At 38.6% G+C, this 15,686-nt stretch overlaps 1 protein-coding gene across 5 annotated transcripts in view; it reads left to right on the top strand.

The window, feature by feature from the left end:
* The window catches only part of LOC120634789 (heterogeneous nuclear ribonucleoprotein L), a 442,186-nt gene that overhangs the window by 347,283 nt on the left and 79,217 nt on the right, over nt 1-15,686 (top strand). For all 5 annotated transcript variants that reach the window (XM_039905592.1, XM_039905591.1, XM_039905590.1 and 2 more), the window contains exon 3: nt 8,654-8,739. In XM_039905592.1, coding sequence (XP_039761526.1) covers nt 8,654-8,739 — 86 coding nt within the window. The remainder of the gene's footprint in view (nt 1-8,653; nt 8,740-15,686) is intronic.

Genomic DNA, 15,686 nt, shown 5'->3' with positions numbered 1-15,686 from the left:
CAAACACACACTTTTACAATTATAATATCAGTTAGGACCAATGTCATTAATGAGTAATTGTGTTTGTCCTTCCTTCATCCAGCGTGGGGTATAGGATTGTTGTGGTTTTTATAGACTACTTTTTGACCGAAAAAAAGCTCCTACTCCTAATGTTCGGATGAATAAAAATATATTATACCAGGTTTGCCCGCGGCTTCGCTCATGTTAGGTTCAATTTTTGATTTGGTAAATTTTAACTACAAAAGTTTTAACGAAAGTCTTGCTGCTAATAGAAAAATATAAACGTAAGTTACTTAAAAAATCAGAAACTTTAAAATTTTCATCCCCTATTCGATGCCTTTGGAATTAGAATTTTAAAATTTGTGAAACACTTATTTCTTTATTTATAATCGAAAACCTAAAATCAAAGTTTCATGGATGTAACTTGAAAAATAAATTGATAAATGAAGAATTTTATACAAACTTTCATCCCCCATTTAACCCTCATAGGGGTTGGAATTTTCAAAAATCTTGTGTGCAAAATTTCAGCCCGATCTGTCAAGTGGTTTGAACTGTGCGTTGATAGACCAGTCAGTCAGTCATCTTTGCCTTTTATATATATAGATGACTGACTTACAGAATACTTGTTGAAATGTTCGTTACATTTAAAAAGTATATACTTTTATGCTTAGAGAAATGGAGCGTAAACATTTGTATGAAGAAAGCTATTACTTGCAAACATTAACTTCAAACCCTTTTACAAAATAAACTATTTAATTAAAACAAGTAAACCCTTATTTAATTATGTTTATTAAAAGGAATGTTACATCTTAGCTTCTCGTAGACAAAGAGAAAAAGGAAAGGTCAATTAATTTATAATTAAGTTTTGAATTTTTTTGCTAACGGTCTTCAGCTTTCCGCCACACGCTTGCTTTGATCTCCCACCGTCTGACTGAAGGAATGTTTCTTTTTTTTTCATTTTTTTTTTATTCTTCTTTTAGTTAGTCTTTGGTACATTTTTGTTTCGTTATTTTCTGTCTCTTGCAAAATTCAATCTTCAGAGTAAGGACCTGTGGCTGGAAAATTTACAACAAAATATAGAAGTAGTATTAGTGCCTGTGACACATAAACACACGTCATCATCATCAACATTATCCGCAGCGTTTACGCTCACAGGCCTCCTTTCTCAGGAGAGACGGTTGTAGAGCATAGACCCCACCACGTTGTTCCAGTGCGGGTTGGTGGGCTTTAACGACTATTGTCACCAGCCAGTAATAATAACCGGACTATATAATAACAGGCTGCTTAACGTGCTCTCCGAAGTACGGGGGTTGACACCTCCAAATTCTTACTCCGGGCTGGTATTGAAAATTCTTTATCAGAAAAACTCAATGCCTACTAATTTTTAGGCTGACCTGGGATTCGAACCTAGGACCTAGTAAGTGATCCATAGTTACAGAACAAGCTTACCGCTAAACCAACAGGGCAGTCACACGTACAGAAGTATTATAATATAAGGTGTTAATATTACTAATATTAATATTACATTTTAGTTTTAAAAATAAAGAAATAAATAAATACATTAAGACAATACACACATCACAAAAATCCTTAAATAAACAATAAAATCACACATTCTTCCTTTAGCGCGCATATTTTTTTTTTTAATTTAACACCAACACGTAATGAAAACATGATAAGACTAGTAAGAAAAATATATCATCATATCAACCCATTACCACGGGTCAGCACGGGTCTCCTCCCACAATGAGAAGGGGTTAAGGCCGTCCACCACGCTGGACGGATTGGTGGACTCCACACACCTTTGAGAACATTACGCAGAACTCTTGAGGCATGCAGGTTTCATCACGATGTTTTCCTTCGCCGTCGAAGCAAGTGATATTTTAATAACTTAAAACGCATATAATTTAGAAAAGTTACAAGGCGCGGACTGGGATTCAAACTCGGCCCCCCGAAAGTGAAGTCGAGATCCTGGGCTATCAGCACTTTAAGAAAAATCCGACGTGACGTTAGTTTTAGTTAAAAGCTTGCAATTATGTAAATGCACCATTAAGCAGATGAACCAACTATATAAAGCTTGGAATCAAACAGTTAAGCAAGTTATAATATCGTTGACCGTAATTAAATTAACCTTTGTGGATTCAGTGCCAGATGCGAAGTTATCAAGTTATCATGTTATCCAAGATGGCGGGTGCATGCTACGAAGTTTGCAGTTTAGAATGCACCGAGCATCGGTAGAGTTTGGACATTCGTTAGTTGCTCTGTAGCAGTTATGACAGTTCGGTGGAACAGTAACTGTAGATGCAGGTAATATTATTTAACGTCTGTATCCGCTAATTGCTATCACCGCTTCTTAATGTGTACCTCATTAAGAAGCGGTGATAGCATAATGGTGAGGACTTCGGCTTTTGTTTCGAGGGGCCAAGTTCGTATCCCGGCATCCGCCTCGTAACTTTTATAAGTTACGTGCATTTTAAATAATTCAGCGGGTGTAGGACGAGGCTACTAAAGGGGTTATAACAGAGAACGTATATTATTCGTAACGTAACGTACTCACCGACCCGTCCGCGCAGCGTGGTGATTTTGGATAAACCCTCCGACTTTTACAGGCTATTTATTGATTAAAGCGATTAAAATATCACTTGCTCCAACGGTGAAGGAAAACATCGTGAGAAAACCTTCATGCCTGAGAGTTGTTCATAATGTTCTCAAAGGTGTGTGGAGTTCACCAATCCGCTCTGGGCCAGCGTGGTGGTCTACGGCCTTAACCCTTCTCATTGAGGGAGGAGAACCAAGCCCTGTAGTGGGCCGGTAATGGGTTGATATGATGATGATGATGATGACATATTCTTAGTACTAGGGTTTCGTACTCCAAAGCCTGAGTTAAACTAAATTTCAGTTTGCCAATGATACACCTTTCGTCTAGTTGAAGGCAAGCTAAGGTGTCATTATGACAAAGACTCTGTGTCACCTTAATACGATGCTCAATGATCTTTTTTTTTTTACCACACGTTAGCCCTTGACTGCAATCTCACCTAATGGTATGTGATGATGCATTTATATTAAACCCTTACCCCTAATCGATTTCTACGCGTCATCGTAGGGTGCTAACTAGCAGACACGACCGAAGCCTTTCCATCGGACAAGACTTGACCATATTAAGTGATAAATTCCCAAATTTCTACTGCCTGGTAGCAAATCGAAGACCTCCCAATTAAAACTACAGAACTCACCGCTACGCCCAGGGAGATCGTCAATAGTAATCTGTCAATTCTGTTAAGCTAACAAAAAAAAACGAAATCTGAACATCACTACACCAAATATCATTAGAGGTAATGGATTTCCCTCCATCTTTGTACACACAGTGAAATATGTTTGTACGTCTGATATAATACCCAATATATTCCAGTCGTATAGAAAAGTCCAAATGTTTAGGAACAAACCATTAGGGGACTCGGGTCTGCAAGTGAGAAGCCATAGTCAACCACGCTGGCCAAGTGCGGATTGTTATATTTCACGCGTCTTTAAAAACATTGTAGAGAATTCTGATGCATGCAAGTTTTGGATAGAAGCAGGCGTTACTCTGCGGAAATCCACTATATATTATGAAAATTAAGCTTAATTTTCTATACTCCGCGAGAAGCAGGAGAATCTGTATGGGGTAATTTATAATTTGTTCATCCATAAATATTGTAAATTATTAACTATTCTTAATTATTCATTGTAAAATCAACATCTCCTGAGAATGCTCCGGTTTCGGAGCGATAGAGGGTACATTGCCAAAGATCCGTTTGGTCTGGAGTATAAGGATTGTAGAAATTATAAATTACACCACACAGATTCTCCTGCTTTTCGCGGAGTAAAGCAAATTAAGCTTAATTTTTTATAATATAGCATGCAAGTATTATCGTAATATTTTCTCGATTTTCTGGAAAGTGAAAACTGGACTGTCACCGCTTAAATTATAATTAGTGTGGCTACACTCACCACTCAATTACAACGTTGATAGATCTAGCCTTCCTAAATACAAGTACTCGCAGAATCGTATGAAGCTTCGAATGGCGATATAACTTTAGTATTAGTAGGGTTTATGTGATAGAGCTCGTCTGGTGAACTACTACCACCCTGTTATTTCTGACGCTAAGCCGCATTGTTGGAATGTTTTGTTTCAGTCTGAAAAGCGTGGTTATCAGTCTAATTACAGGCACACAAACTCACCCCTCAGGTAGATGGTGACAGCGCGGCACGTTGGAGGACGTGTTTTGCATGCGCGGCGAAGTGTTACTCTGTCCGTCAATTATTATTATAAAATCGCCGATGATGTGACCTCGCCTTAAATTGCGCCGTCTTCATTCGCCGGAATTCACTAGGCATTCCGATGTTGAAACAACCGTCGTCGCTCGCTGTCAAGTTATGCGCTTTGTATGTAGACGATAGGAAGGTAGTTAAATGGATATGTATTTATTGTTATACACATAATATCTATATATATATTCTTAAGACGCTGGAATGGTGACCCCGGACCGGTTAACGCAGCGTATGTCGGCCCCCAGCGAGGTGGACAGATGACATCCGGCGAGTCGCTGGGAGCCGCTGGAGGCAAACGGCCTAGGACCGGGGATTACGGAACCTATGTCCAGCGGTGGACATCCATTGGTTGAAATAATGATGATGATGATGACATAATATAAAAACGTCCGTCTGCCCGGCGTGGTGATTAGCGGGATTGCTTTGGGAGTGGTCTTTTGTCCAGCAGTGGACGTTTTATTGGTTGGAGGCCACGGGACATCTATGCGTCGCCCGTGTAGCGACGACCGGCGGAGAAAATTCATGCGACGCGCTTTGTCCAATGGGCGGCACGTAAGTGGCAAAAAATTAATTGGACATTTCTATACCGCCAGAGTTTACGGTGCCTACTGTTTGATATCAATTGACAGACATACTCGGCTGTTTATTTATACGTACACATTCGCTTTGAGATGGATTCAGAAATTCAAATGATATGCATTCGCTATTACTGCGGGGATGCGGCGTCGGCCAAATAAATTACCCACATTTTATCATGCACACAAATGTACTGCGTGGCTTGCTATGAGAATAGTGTGGCCTCATTATAACCGAGTACTGTACTATTTATTCAACAAAAAGTTAGCCCCTGACTGCGATCTCGACTTTTAGGGCTTGTCCGGTATTATAAGTATTAGCCGGTGTCATCATCAAACAGTTTGTGTGATGAACATGAATGTTTTTCAGTGTTCGGGTGTTTATCTGTATATTATAAGTATTTATGAATATTATTCATAAAAATATTCATCAGTCATCTTAGTACCCATATACCCATAACACAAGCTACGCTTATTTTGGGCCTAGATGGCGATGTGTGTATTGTCGTAGTATATTTATTTATTTTAATTATTATATCATTTATAGACTTCACACGCCTTTGAGAACAGTATGGCGAACACTCAGGCATGCAGGTTTCCTCGCGATGTTTTTCCTTCATGATACTCCTTATTATCTTAGGAATTAAAATATCACCGTAATAAAATATCAAAATATAATATCACTTGGAAAAGTTAGTGGTGCGTGCTGGGATTCTAACTCGGCCCTACGAAAGTGAAGTCGAAGTCCTACTCATTTGACTATCAACTTCCACTGTCCGCACCACTTCATACTGTTTATTTATTTTTTCTTACTCCACCCAAGAGATTTCCGCGCAATATTCAACAAACAGTGAAACCTTAAAATTCCTATGCAAATCAAGCCAAGCGTCCGATTCCATTGGCCCGCGGTGTACGCCAGCAGACGCGGCCAATATGGCGCGGCCACTTGTAGGAATCGAACTCAATAACATTTACGTCTACGAGGCTACGAGACGTTTACGCGAGGGTTTTTATTAAAATTCCATTTGCCGGCATCGACGACGGCCCGGTCACGTGTCACCGGGAATTGCCCGGGGCTTTTATTTCTCGACGAAATAAGTAAATTTTAAGTGGTTTCAAATGTTCAAACGGCTTTGTATTTATCGGCGCGGTTCGTGAAAAATAGATGGCGCTGTTTCGGTTTTTTCTTAAATGTGACATAGCCCCGTCGGATATCAATATAGTTGTCGCATCTGCGGAAATAACTAGCTTTTTAACATATTTTCATCCACGTGTATCGCTTCCACTTTTGTAGCCCATCAATCCGCACTGGGCCAGCGTCGTGGAGTTAGCCTTAACCCCTTCTCATTGTGGGAGGAGCCTGTGCCTTGTAGCGAGCCGGTATTGGGTTGATATGATGATGATGATGTATCGCTTTTTAAAAATCCCGCAGGGCCTGTTAGCTTTCCAGGGATAAAAAGTATGTCTTCAGGATGCAAGTTATAGCATTTATTTATAGTAAGACGGAGCATCCAATAATGTGCTGTTATGGACATGCCAGATCAGTATTGGATAGAGTCGGTCGTTACTCTGCGGGATGCCGTGATATATTATGAAAATTAAGCTTAATTTGCTATACTCCGCGAAAAGCAGGATAATCTGTATGGTGTAATTTATAATTTCATCAATCCTTATACTCTACACCAAACAGATCTTCGGCAATGTACCCTCTACGCACGTTTCGCTCCGAAACCGGAGCATCCTCAGGAGATGTTGACTTTACAATAAATAATTGTTCTATCCAATATCAATGTAAAAAGTTAAGTTGAAGTTAGGGCGTGAAGAAAGGACAAACTAACAAACACACTTTCGCATTTATGATATTAGTAAGGATATCCGTATTCCTAGGGCTATTACGGACCTCCCAATGCATAAGTTAAATTAAAATGTTAAAACACATTAATTAAAGCGTAGTTACTATACAATCGATGATTTTCCAAGATTGCTTGGATGCACACCGCTTCGCTTTCATCTCTTACAATCATCATCGTTAACCCATTACCACCCCCCAATACAGGTCACGGGTCTCCTCCGAAAATGAGAAGGGGTTAGGGCCGTAGTCCACCACGCTGGCCCAGTTCTGATTGGAGAACTCCACACACCTTTGAGAAGATTATGTAGAACTCTCAGGCATGCAGGCTTCCTCACGATGTTTTCCTTCACCGTTGAAACAAGTGATATTTTAATTACTTAAAACGCACAAAAACAAAACAAAAAGTTGTGCGTGCGTGTGTTGTGGTGCGTGCTGGGATTCGAACTCAGTCCCCCGAAAGTGAAGTCGAGCTACTATCAACTGCGCTATCGCCGATTCTTGCAATACGCAATTATAATTATTGTAAAAATGCTGATGTTTGAAAAGAGCAATTGTTGAGTTTCTTGTCAGCTTTCTTCTACGTAGAATATGCCCTCCGAACCGGTGGTAGAGTCCCCACAAACAGATACAATTGACGTTCCAAAAGTCCTTATATTAGGCCTACTTGCAATAAATTAAATTTGAATTCAACTTTAAACTTATGGATATATCTTTTTTAAGTGTGCAGTTAAAAAACGTATACGGGAAAAGCAACCGTTTTCATAAAAATTAAAATCTAATTTAAACCGCACTGTAAAGAGAGTACTCAATTATAAACCGCATCGCCAGAGTCCTACAAGCATCAGCTCTTCGCTGCAGGCAATTTAACAAGGAGAAACGGAGAGAGAAAATAAATAGAAAAAATTTCTCCTCATATTTCCTTTATAATTTCGAGTGGCGGTCATAAACAGAGAATTAATTTTCAACAGTCCGTTGAATGGAAGGCTGTTTCACTCTGGTCGTGGAAATTTATTTCCCATTCCGAAGCGGAACTGCGTAAACGAAGAATGAGGATGGAAACTGAAAATATAGTTGGAAATTATTTTTAGAACATCTTCTTAATAGGAAAATTATTTATGTTTCATGTTTCTATTAGAAGATGACTAGGGACTAGATCCGACTAGGGATCGCGACTATTGGGTTCGATTTCCGGATCATGTCAATTTTTTTTTGGGTTTGGATGTTATGTGGACCTCCCTGGTACGGTGGTTTTATAAGTGGGAGGTTTCGGGTCCGTTTTGGTACATCGGCCAGGCCGCGGTCGCCAGAGAGTTGTATGTTGAATTCCACATGTCCGTTCCGAAATTTTTATATGCGTTTTACATTTTCCATCTGTTTTCATCTCCAAGTGTAATTGAAACTACTCAAATAAAAATGACAAAATTAAATTCACTTATGAAGCGTTAGTACATTTAACATGTTAACACTAATGTTAGTAATGGGGATATCTCCATTCGTTAACTTCAAACTAAAGCTAGAAGGATTCCAAACGCGCCCTAGTCTAAGAAGAGCCCACAACAAACTTAGCCAGGTTTCTTTATTGTTATCACCATCTCACAGTCGAGTTAATGTTTATGTTATAAATATTACTTGTTTTAACGTACGTATTAAGCTCCTGGTGCCTATAATTAAACCAAAACCACACAGTATTCCTCTCATACCGTCGCTGCCGAAAATTAGTATATGCCTTTCACATTAGCCACGACTGTAGCGTCATCTAGTAGCTTAATTGGTGAAAGCGCTCAGGCCGCGATTGCCCGAGAGTCGCAGGTTAAAATCCTGTCGGTTCCGAAAATTTTTACATGCATTTTAAATTTATAAAACCCTACAATGATGGCTGCTGAAACTTTGTCTAATAGTGTGTTTTCTCTTGTTGCAGGACGTCATCCACACAATCAGCACACCACACGGACAGGTCCAGAGGATCGTGGTGTTCAAGAAGAACGGCGTACAGGCGATGGTTGAATATCCTTTTCAAACTGGCATAAGCTACTACATGGTCTGGTTGGAGGCTTGCGCCGTAGCTGGTTACCATCCTACCGACAAAGACGTGCCGCTAAGCGATTTAGTGTTCCGGTGCGATGCCGCGTAGAAACCCACTACCATATTCCCTAATAGGTTAGCCGGTTACCATCTTAGGCTGCATCATCGCTTACCATCAGGTGAGATTGCAGTCAAGGGCTAACTTGTAGTGAAATCAATAAATATCTATACTATCTTCGTCTTAAATAGACCAGGGATTCATAACCATATTAGTGTCTAGTCAAAATCTAGTAAGTACGCTAGTTATTCATAAATATATTCATCAACCATCTTAGTACACAAGCTACGCTTACTTTGGGGCTAGATGGCGATGTGTGTATTGACGTAGTATATTTATTTATTTATTTATTTAATAACACCGGTTACCACGCGCTTCAAACCTACCATCCTACCTACCTACCATCCTATCTACCATTCTACCATAACACGTCAAGACACCGGAGGGGTTTTCATCCCTATGTAGTCAATATCCCTAAAACTCGCACGGCACGATTTTCATCTTCTTTTCTTATACATGGCTTTGGCTTGGAATGTCGATCCGAGATTTGTTTCCTAATTCTTAATACCTTTCAAACAAGAGTGAATAGGCATCTTCTAGGCAAGTGCATTCCATTTTACGCCACATCTACACTTTCCATCAGGTGAGAATGTTGTCGAGCGCTAGTCTACTGGCGTTAAAAAAAATGCTGCTTAGCGGCAGAGATACGCATGGCTATAGTACATCCCCGGATGAGCTCTGACACAAAAAGATCAACTACTGCTAACATACTTACACCGCATTTAGAATCAAATCACAGTCGGGGGCTATACAAATTATGACAAGCCATAACAAAACCCATCTCTCGTACTCACAACCCGAATAACATAACAAATAACATAAAAGTGTACCTAACCTCTTAGGCGAATGGCGTGAATCATAAAACTAGGCGGTATATTTTTCAACGCCTTGGAATATGGGCGGTGCGAGTGCCAGCGGGGCCGGCGTATAAGCGGAGCGGGTGTATGAGCGGAGCGATCGATGCTTTTGTGGCTTTGTGACCTTAGACCTTACAGCGGCAATAACATATGTTTGTAATTAGTATTCGAAATATTTTCACTATAATATATAATATAAAATCTTGGCTAGATAAGAAACCTCTTAGGTTCCTAATCACTAAGCGAACGAAAGAGTTGGCTATGCTCAGAGTATCTTAACTATATGAAAATGACAATCCGGAATTTGTCTTAAAAGTAGGTATTGATTGGATAGTAGCAGGCGTTACTTTGCGGAATTCCATGATATATTATGAAAATTAAGCTTAATAAGTGTTAAGTCAACAATTATTCACTGTAAAGTCAACATCTCCTGAAGATGCTCCGGTTTCAGGAGCGAGCGAAACTTGCGTTGAGGGCACATTGCCGTGATAAATTTTCTCCTTCTTTTCGCGCAGTAATGTAAGCTTAATTTTCATAATATTTAAAACTAAGTAACCAAAATAATTCTACAAATTGCGAAGTTTAAGAGCAATAGGTTGGGCACGTAGCTCGGGTGGGGATAGAGGGTCCCAAGGTGCTGGAAGATCTGAGACGATCGGAAACGTAGCGTTGGCATACCCCATACTAGGTGGGCAGACGATATCAGTCGAGTCACAGGGAGTAACTGAAACTAAACACAAGCGGCAAAAGAACGTGGAATCGGGAAATCCCTATGAAAGACTAAAGTCTTTCAGCGCTAAGAGCTCGACTTAGGACTAGCATTGGACGTCCATTGGTTGATAAAGATGATGATGACGATATATTGTACATTTTGAGATCACGCACCAATTTTCTTTACTTGTTTTCTGGTGTATTAGTTATAACTGACCGACGAAGCAATCCATACGATGGTTGCAGGGCATGCAAGGTTATCCTATAAAGTTACGCCCTGCGTAGCCTGTGTGCTTTTAATTACAGTATTTTTCGATTATAGTTTTCACATTTCTTTTTTTTTCTATAACGCTATCAGTGTAACCGTACCCTAACAAACGGCCGCAATGGGCCGTAATATCGTTAACAGTAAAAAGGGGATATAAATAAACACGCCTTAATGTTTGATACTGAATAGTTTTTTTTTTTTTTATAAAAATATACACTGTGCCATATTTATACCTGGTGCTTAAATCTACATTCTAAAGTGAGTCTTAATGTATGAGGAATACGAATGAAATTACTCTGCTTCGTATACGGGTAGTGTTTTATATCCGAATAGAGGACAACAGGTGGATGGCATAATGGGAAAAATGGGTTATGAGGTTTTCTTTTACTGAACGATCGCGATACGATAACGATTTGTCGTTTCTCTATTTTTCTTGTTAGATGCAGCAGATATATAAAGAGGTGTTTCCTTTTATTATTTAAATATTAATATGAAATGAACGAAATTAGGCGTTTCATTAGATTTTCGCGCCTTGACAGACAGACAGACGTGGCGGGGGACTTTGTTTTATAATATGTAAAGCGTACAAACCTAAAATATTTCTATGCGACGTGAATTGGATTAACAGTTAGGGCATAAAAACTACAACCAACTAGCTTCTGCCCGCGACTTCGTCGACTTGTGGACTTCGGAAATGGGTCTTAAGCTTCGCTCGTTAATAATTTTAAATCCTACTACGGGAACTATTTGAGAGATCGGTATAAAAAGTATAAGCCCTTTTCCATGGCATAGGTGACATGTATACTAAATTCCAAAGATGTTTGCCCGCGGTAACTCGTGAAAAAAAAAAAAAAATTCCCGCGATAAAAGGTAACCTATGTTATTTTCCACATCAAAGGCTACATGCATGCCAAATTTCATCCAAATCCGCTCAGCCTTTTTTGCATGATTGAGTAACAAACATCCACACTTTCACATTAATGAAATTAGTTGGAAGTAGGATAAACAACAGTTAACATATACCTATCTGTTCATTTGCGTAAAAAAAAAACTTAAGTCGATGATGTTCTATATTTAAAATGTAGGTCAATACAATAAATAGGGAATCCTTAACAAAGATAAATATTATCGAGCTACCCACTACAATAGTTTGTTCTAGAACTTTAATGGCATTGACGTCTTAACTGCCGTAATAAAATCGGTTTAAAGCATCAGCATTAAATTGAACCTTAGAGTGAAGTTAATAAGGGTTTAACTCAGTCGGTGAATGTTCTTGGGACGGTTGTAAAGTCTAAAGATGTTTTGGTAAACAAATAATATTTAACGATCCTGAATGGATGAGGTTCGTACGCGTGTGAAGATTTTTAACCGAGCTGTTTTAAAGTGGTAGTACTTTTTACTCCTTCTTCTTCTGCTTGCGGCTCAGGTTCGCCTTGTCCCTGGTGTCACGTCGACCGTTTACTATTGTTATCTATTCTGGTTTAAGTTATTTATTGTTCCATAAAGGAATTTCCATTTAATCTATTTATTTATAATGGACAACCAACAGTAGATACATTAAAACTTGCTCTTTTTTTTGGAATGAGTCACATAGTAAATGTTCAACTATTTACAGGTCATCACAGCATGCATTAAGATGTAAAAAGTCATTCTTATAAATTATTTACAATTAATTATTAGTCAGTTAATATAAACCTTTCAAAGTATAAATAAATTGGAACTTAAATGCTAATTTTCAAAAAGAGGGTAATTATATAAAATTGCATCTTCGAGCGCACAATAAATAAATTGTAAATTGTAAGTGGGTAGTTTTGAAGCGCCATCGCATCAAAATCATATCGACGGTCAACTGCTCGCGAGCCGTAATTTTTTGAAGGTGTGTATATTTTTGCACTCTTTAAGATTTTTAGGTAGTTTATTATATAATTGAGCACTTTCAAAAATAATGTTTCGTTTCCCATTATTAGTTCTCGGTTGGCGTAGGATTATATTGTTGGCACTTCTCAATTGTTGTAGTTGTGATTCAATTGTGATCTATATAGATCTATTGTGACGCCGCTGTCTAGATATCCCAGCAAGCATTGGTCGCAGCCAAGATCAGCAGCACTTCCCTTGCTGGAAGAAATTTAGCATCTTCTTGTTGTATTATATATAGCTTGGACTCTAACAGAGATCCTGTCCAGGAAACTCGAATCATTCGAGATGTGGGTGTACAGACGTATTTTGAGAATATCTTGGACAGATCGTGTACGGAATAGCACTGTATTGCAGAGAATGGGTAATGTTCCAGAGGTAGGTACTCTTAACAATTAAAAGAAGAAATTCAAGTAACCAACAATATCAAATATTATTATCGCGGTAGTTTTTAATTCTAAGCCTGTAGCCTAAAGCCTTCCTTTAAAAATGAACTATCTAACACAAATGTTTTCAATTAGAAACAGTAGTTTCTGAGATAAGCGCGTTTTTTCTTCAGCTTCATAATATTACTGAAGATGTATAGATAGTATACATATTCGAATTTCTCCCTTCTAAATGTTGTTCTTTCTTCCGCAAAGGTTGCACACAGATTCGATCAAAAGACTCCGCTGTAGCGAATCGTGTTTCTCTCGACGATTTCGCTCCAACCTAGCAAGTACGCTTCAAAAGCATGAAATTATTTATTTACCATGTGAAAAATTCTACTGCCTTTGGATGACATAGTCATCTAGGTACAGACCTTTGATCAGTGGCGTGCATTGAGGCCATACACAGAGTATGCACTAAGTAATATACAATAAAAAAATCTCCAGTATGAGTTATAAAAGACTTAAGGATCGGAATTTTAAAAATTATTAAATGCCTACCCTTAAGTTTATATAACTCGTCCTGGGGATTTTCTTCATTTTATACTATTTGCATACCCTGTGCATATCTTCTATGCACGCCACTGCTCTTGATGTATGTGATGTTACGCAACCCGCGTCATTAAAGAATGGATTTGAGGCGGTCTTTTCACCGTTACGCGCAGCTTATTGTAGTTTTCTTACTTTTAATTATTTAAACAATAACCTAATTAATCATCATCATATTCACCCATCACCGGTCCACTACAGGGCACGGGTCTCCTCCCACAATGAGAAGGGGTTAAAGCCGTAGTCCACCACGCTGGCCCAGTGCGTATTGGTGGATAAAAAAATTGGTTGCCTGTAAAGTCGGTATACGGGCGAAAGTTTTACGTGACAACGACTTTGAGTGGTAAAATAATTTTAATGTGAATATTCATTCGTATAGTAGGAAGAAGGATGAAATAATGGTAACAATTTAAAACATTTATTTATACAAAGAATTATATTTAAAACATTAATTTATACAAAGAATCTCGCACTGAATTTCATATTAACAAAATTTTATTTTTACCTTTACACATACATACGTATTTATATACAAATATACATACAATAACTTGCAATACATTTGCGTACAATGAAACAGCGTTTACTACAAAGCCACTCGGGCATGGTTAGCCCGCCTAAGAGCGAGAGAGACAGACATAAAAAGTGAAAGGCACGCGTGCCTCTCACTCGCTCTCATTGTGAGCGCATAACGTGAGCGGAGCGTAACGCAGTTTCTTGAAGTGTCACCCGGCAAACCAATTTATAAGACGTTGTCACGTCAAAAAAATGATACATAATAAAAGAAGCGTACACGCAAAAGTGCTAAATTAAATAAAACAAGCAAAAAACAGCTTCAAGTAATATATTATCAACATATTAGCCGTCTAATAATCTATTACCTCGCGGGCATTTCGGAATAAATCTCAGACAAATGGATGTTATTAATACGTTAGCCAAAAAAATTGCGAATAATGAAAAACATATGCGACTGACTGGGCGAGCTTTAAATCAAACAAATAAAACGATTTCAGCGCTTGATTTACGTTAGAGGCGTTTAAAAAAAATATACATATATCTATATTCTTTATATATACAGCGATGAAATATTGCGAGCACGTGGGTAATAAATTCCGGCCGACTGTCACACCGTAGTGTAAGGACGTTATCTTGAAATAATCTTGAATAAACTTGTAGCGAAAGCAACTATTTGCCCTGCGTTCGCTATCATCTAAAAACAATATGTAATTCATCTTCACTGTTATATATAATATCATCATGATAACAAAGAGAAGGGGTTAAGGCCGTAGTCCACTATGCTAGCCTAGTGCGGATTGGTGGACTTCACACACTTTTGAGAACATTGTGAAGAACTCTCAGGCATGCTAGTTTCCTCACTATGTTTTTCCTCAACTGTTGAAGCAAGTGATATTTTAATTGCTTAAAACGCACATAACTTAGAAAAGTTAGAGGTGTGTGCTGGGATTCGAACTCGGCACCCGAAAGGGAATTCAAGCACTTGCCCAATGCGCTAGACTAGCTTTTGGTTGCATTCATGTCTGATGGTGTCTAGTTTAGTGAAGATGCAGTCTGGTTTTTTTTTTGCCTCATCTATCCTTATTTGTAGTTCTTCACATTATATATAAATAGGACTTTATATCTTAGAGTGCATCTTCACTTACCATCATGTGCGATTGCAGTCAAGGGCTAACGTGTAGTAGAATAAAAATAAATAAAAAAAAACCCTTACCCTCTGCAGAAGGGAACCTGTTTTACAGAGGATGTGTGCATTCATTGAAATTTTGTTAACCCGAATTACGCCACGGTGTCACGGGCGACCCGTGCCCATATCTGCACCAAGGTCAGTAGTCCGTCGACCCGCGCAAGAGGCGGACGTAAAAAAAAGTTAGTTGTGGAAATTATTTCAGTATTTGTCTAAATCGCGATCTCTTATGCGTTTTGCAATTTTTCCATTCAAGTATTTTATTATTCGGAACATTTTAATTGTGTTCTTTATCAATCACCGATAAACACAAATAACAGTAAACTAGACCCAAGTAGAAGTAAACCGAATGGTAGGTTTTGACTATAATCACCATGCTGGG

The sequence above is a fragment of the Pararge aegeria genome, chromosome 25, assembly GCF_905163445.1.
Source record: "Pararge aegeria chromosome 25, ilParAegt1.1, whole genome shotgun sequence".
Lineage (NCBI taxonomy): Eukaryota > Metazoa > Arthropoda > Insecta > Lepidoptera > Nymphalidae > Pararge > Pararge aegeria.
The sequence above is the reverse complement of the archived record's forward strand: the minus strand, read 5'-3'. Positions and strand labels throughout refer to the sequence as shown.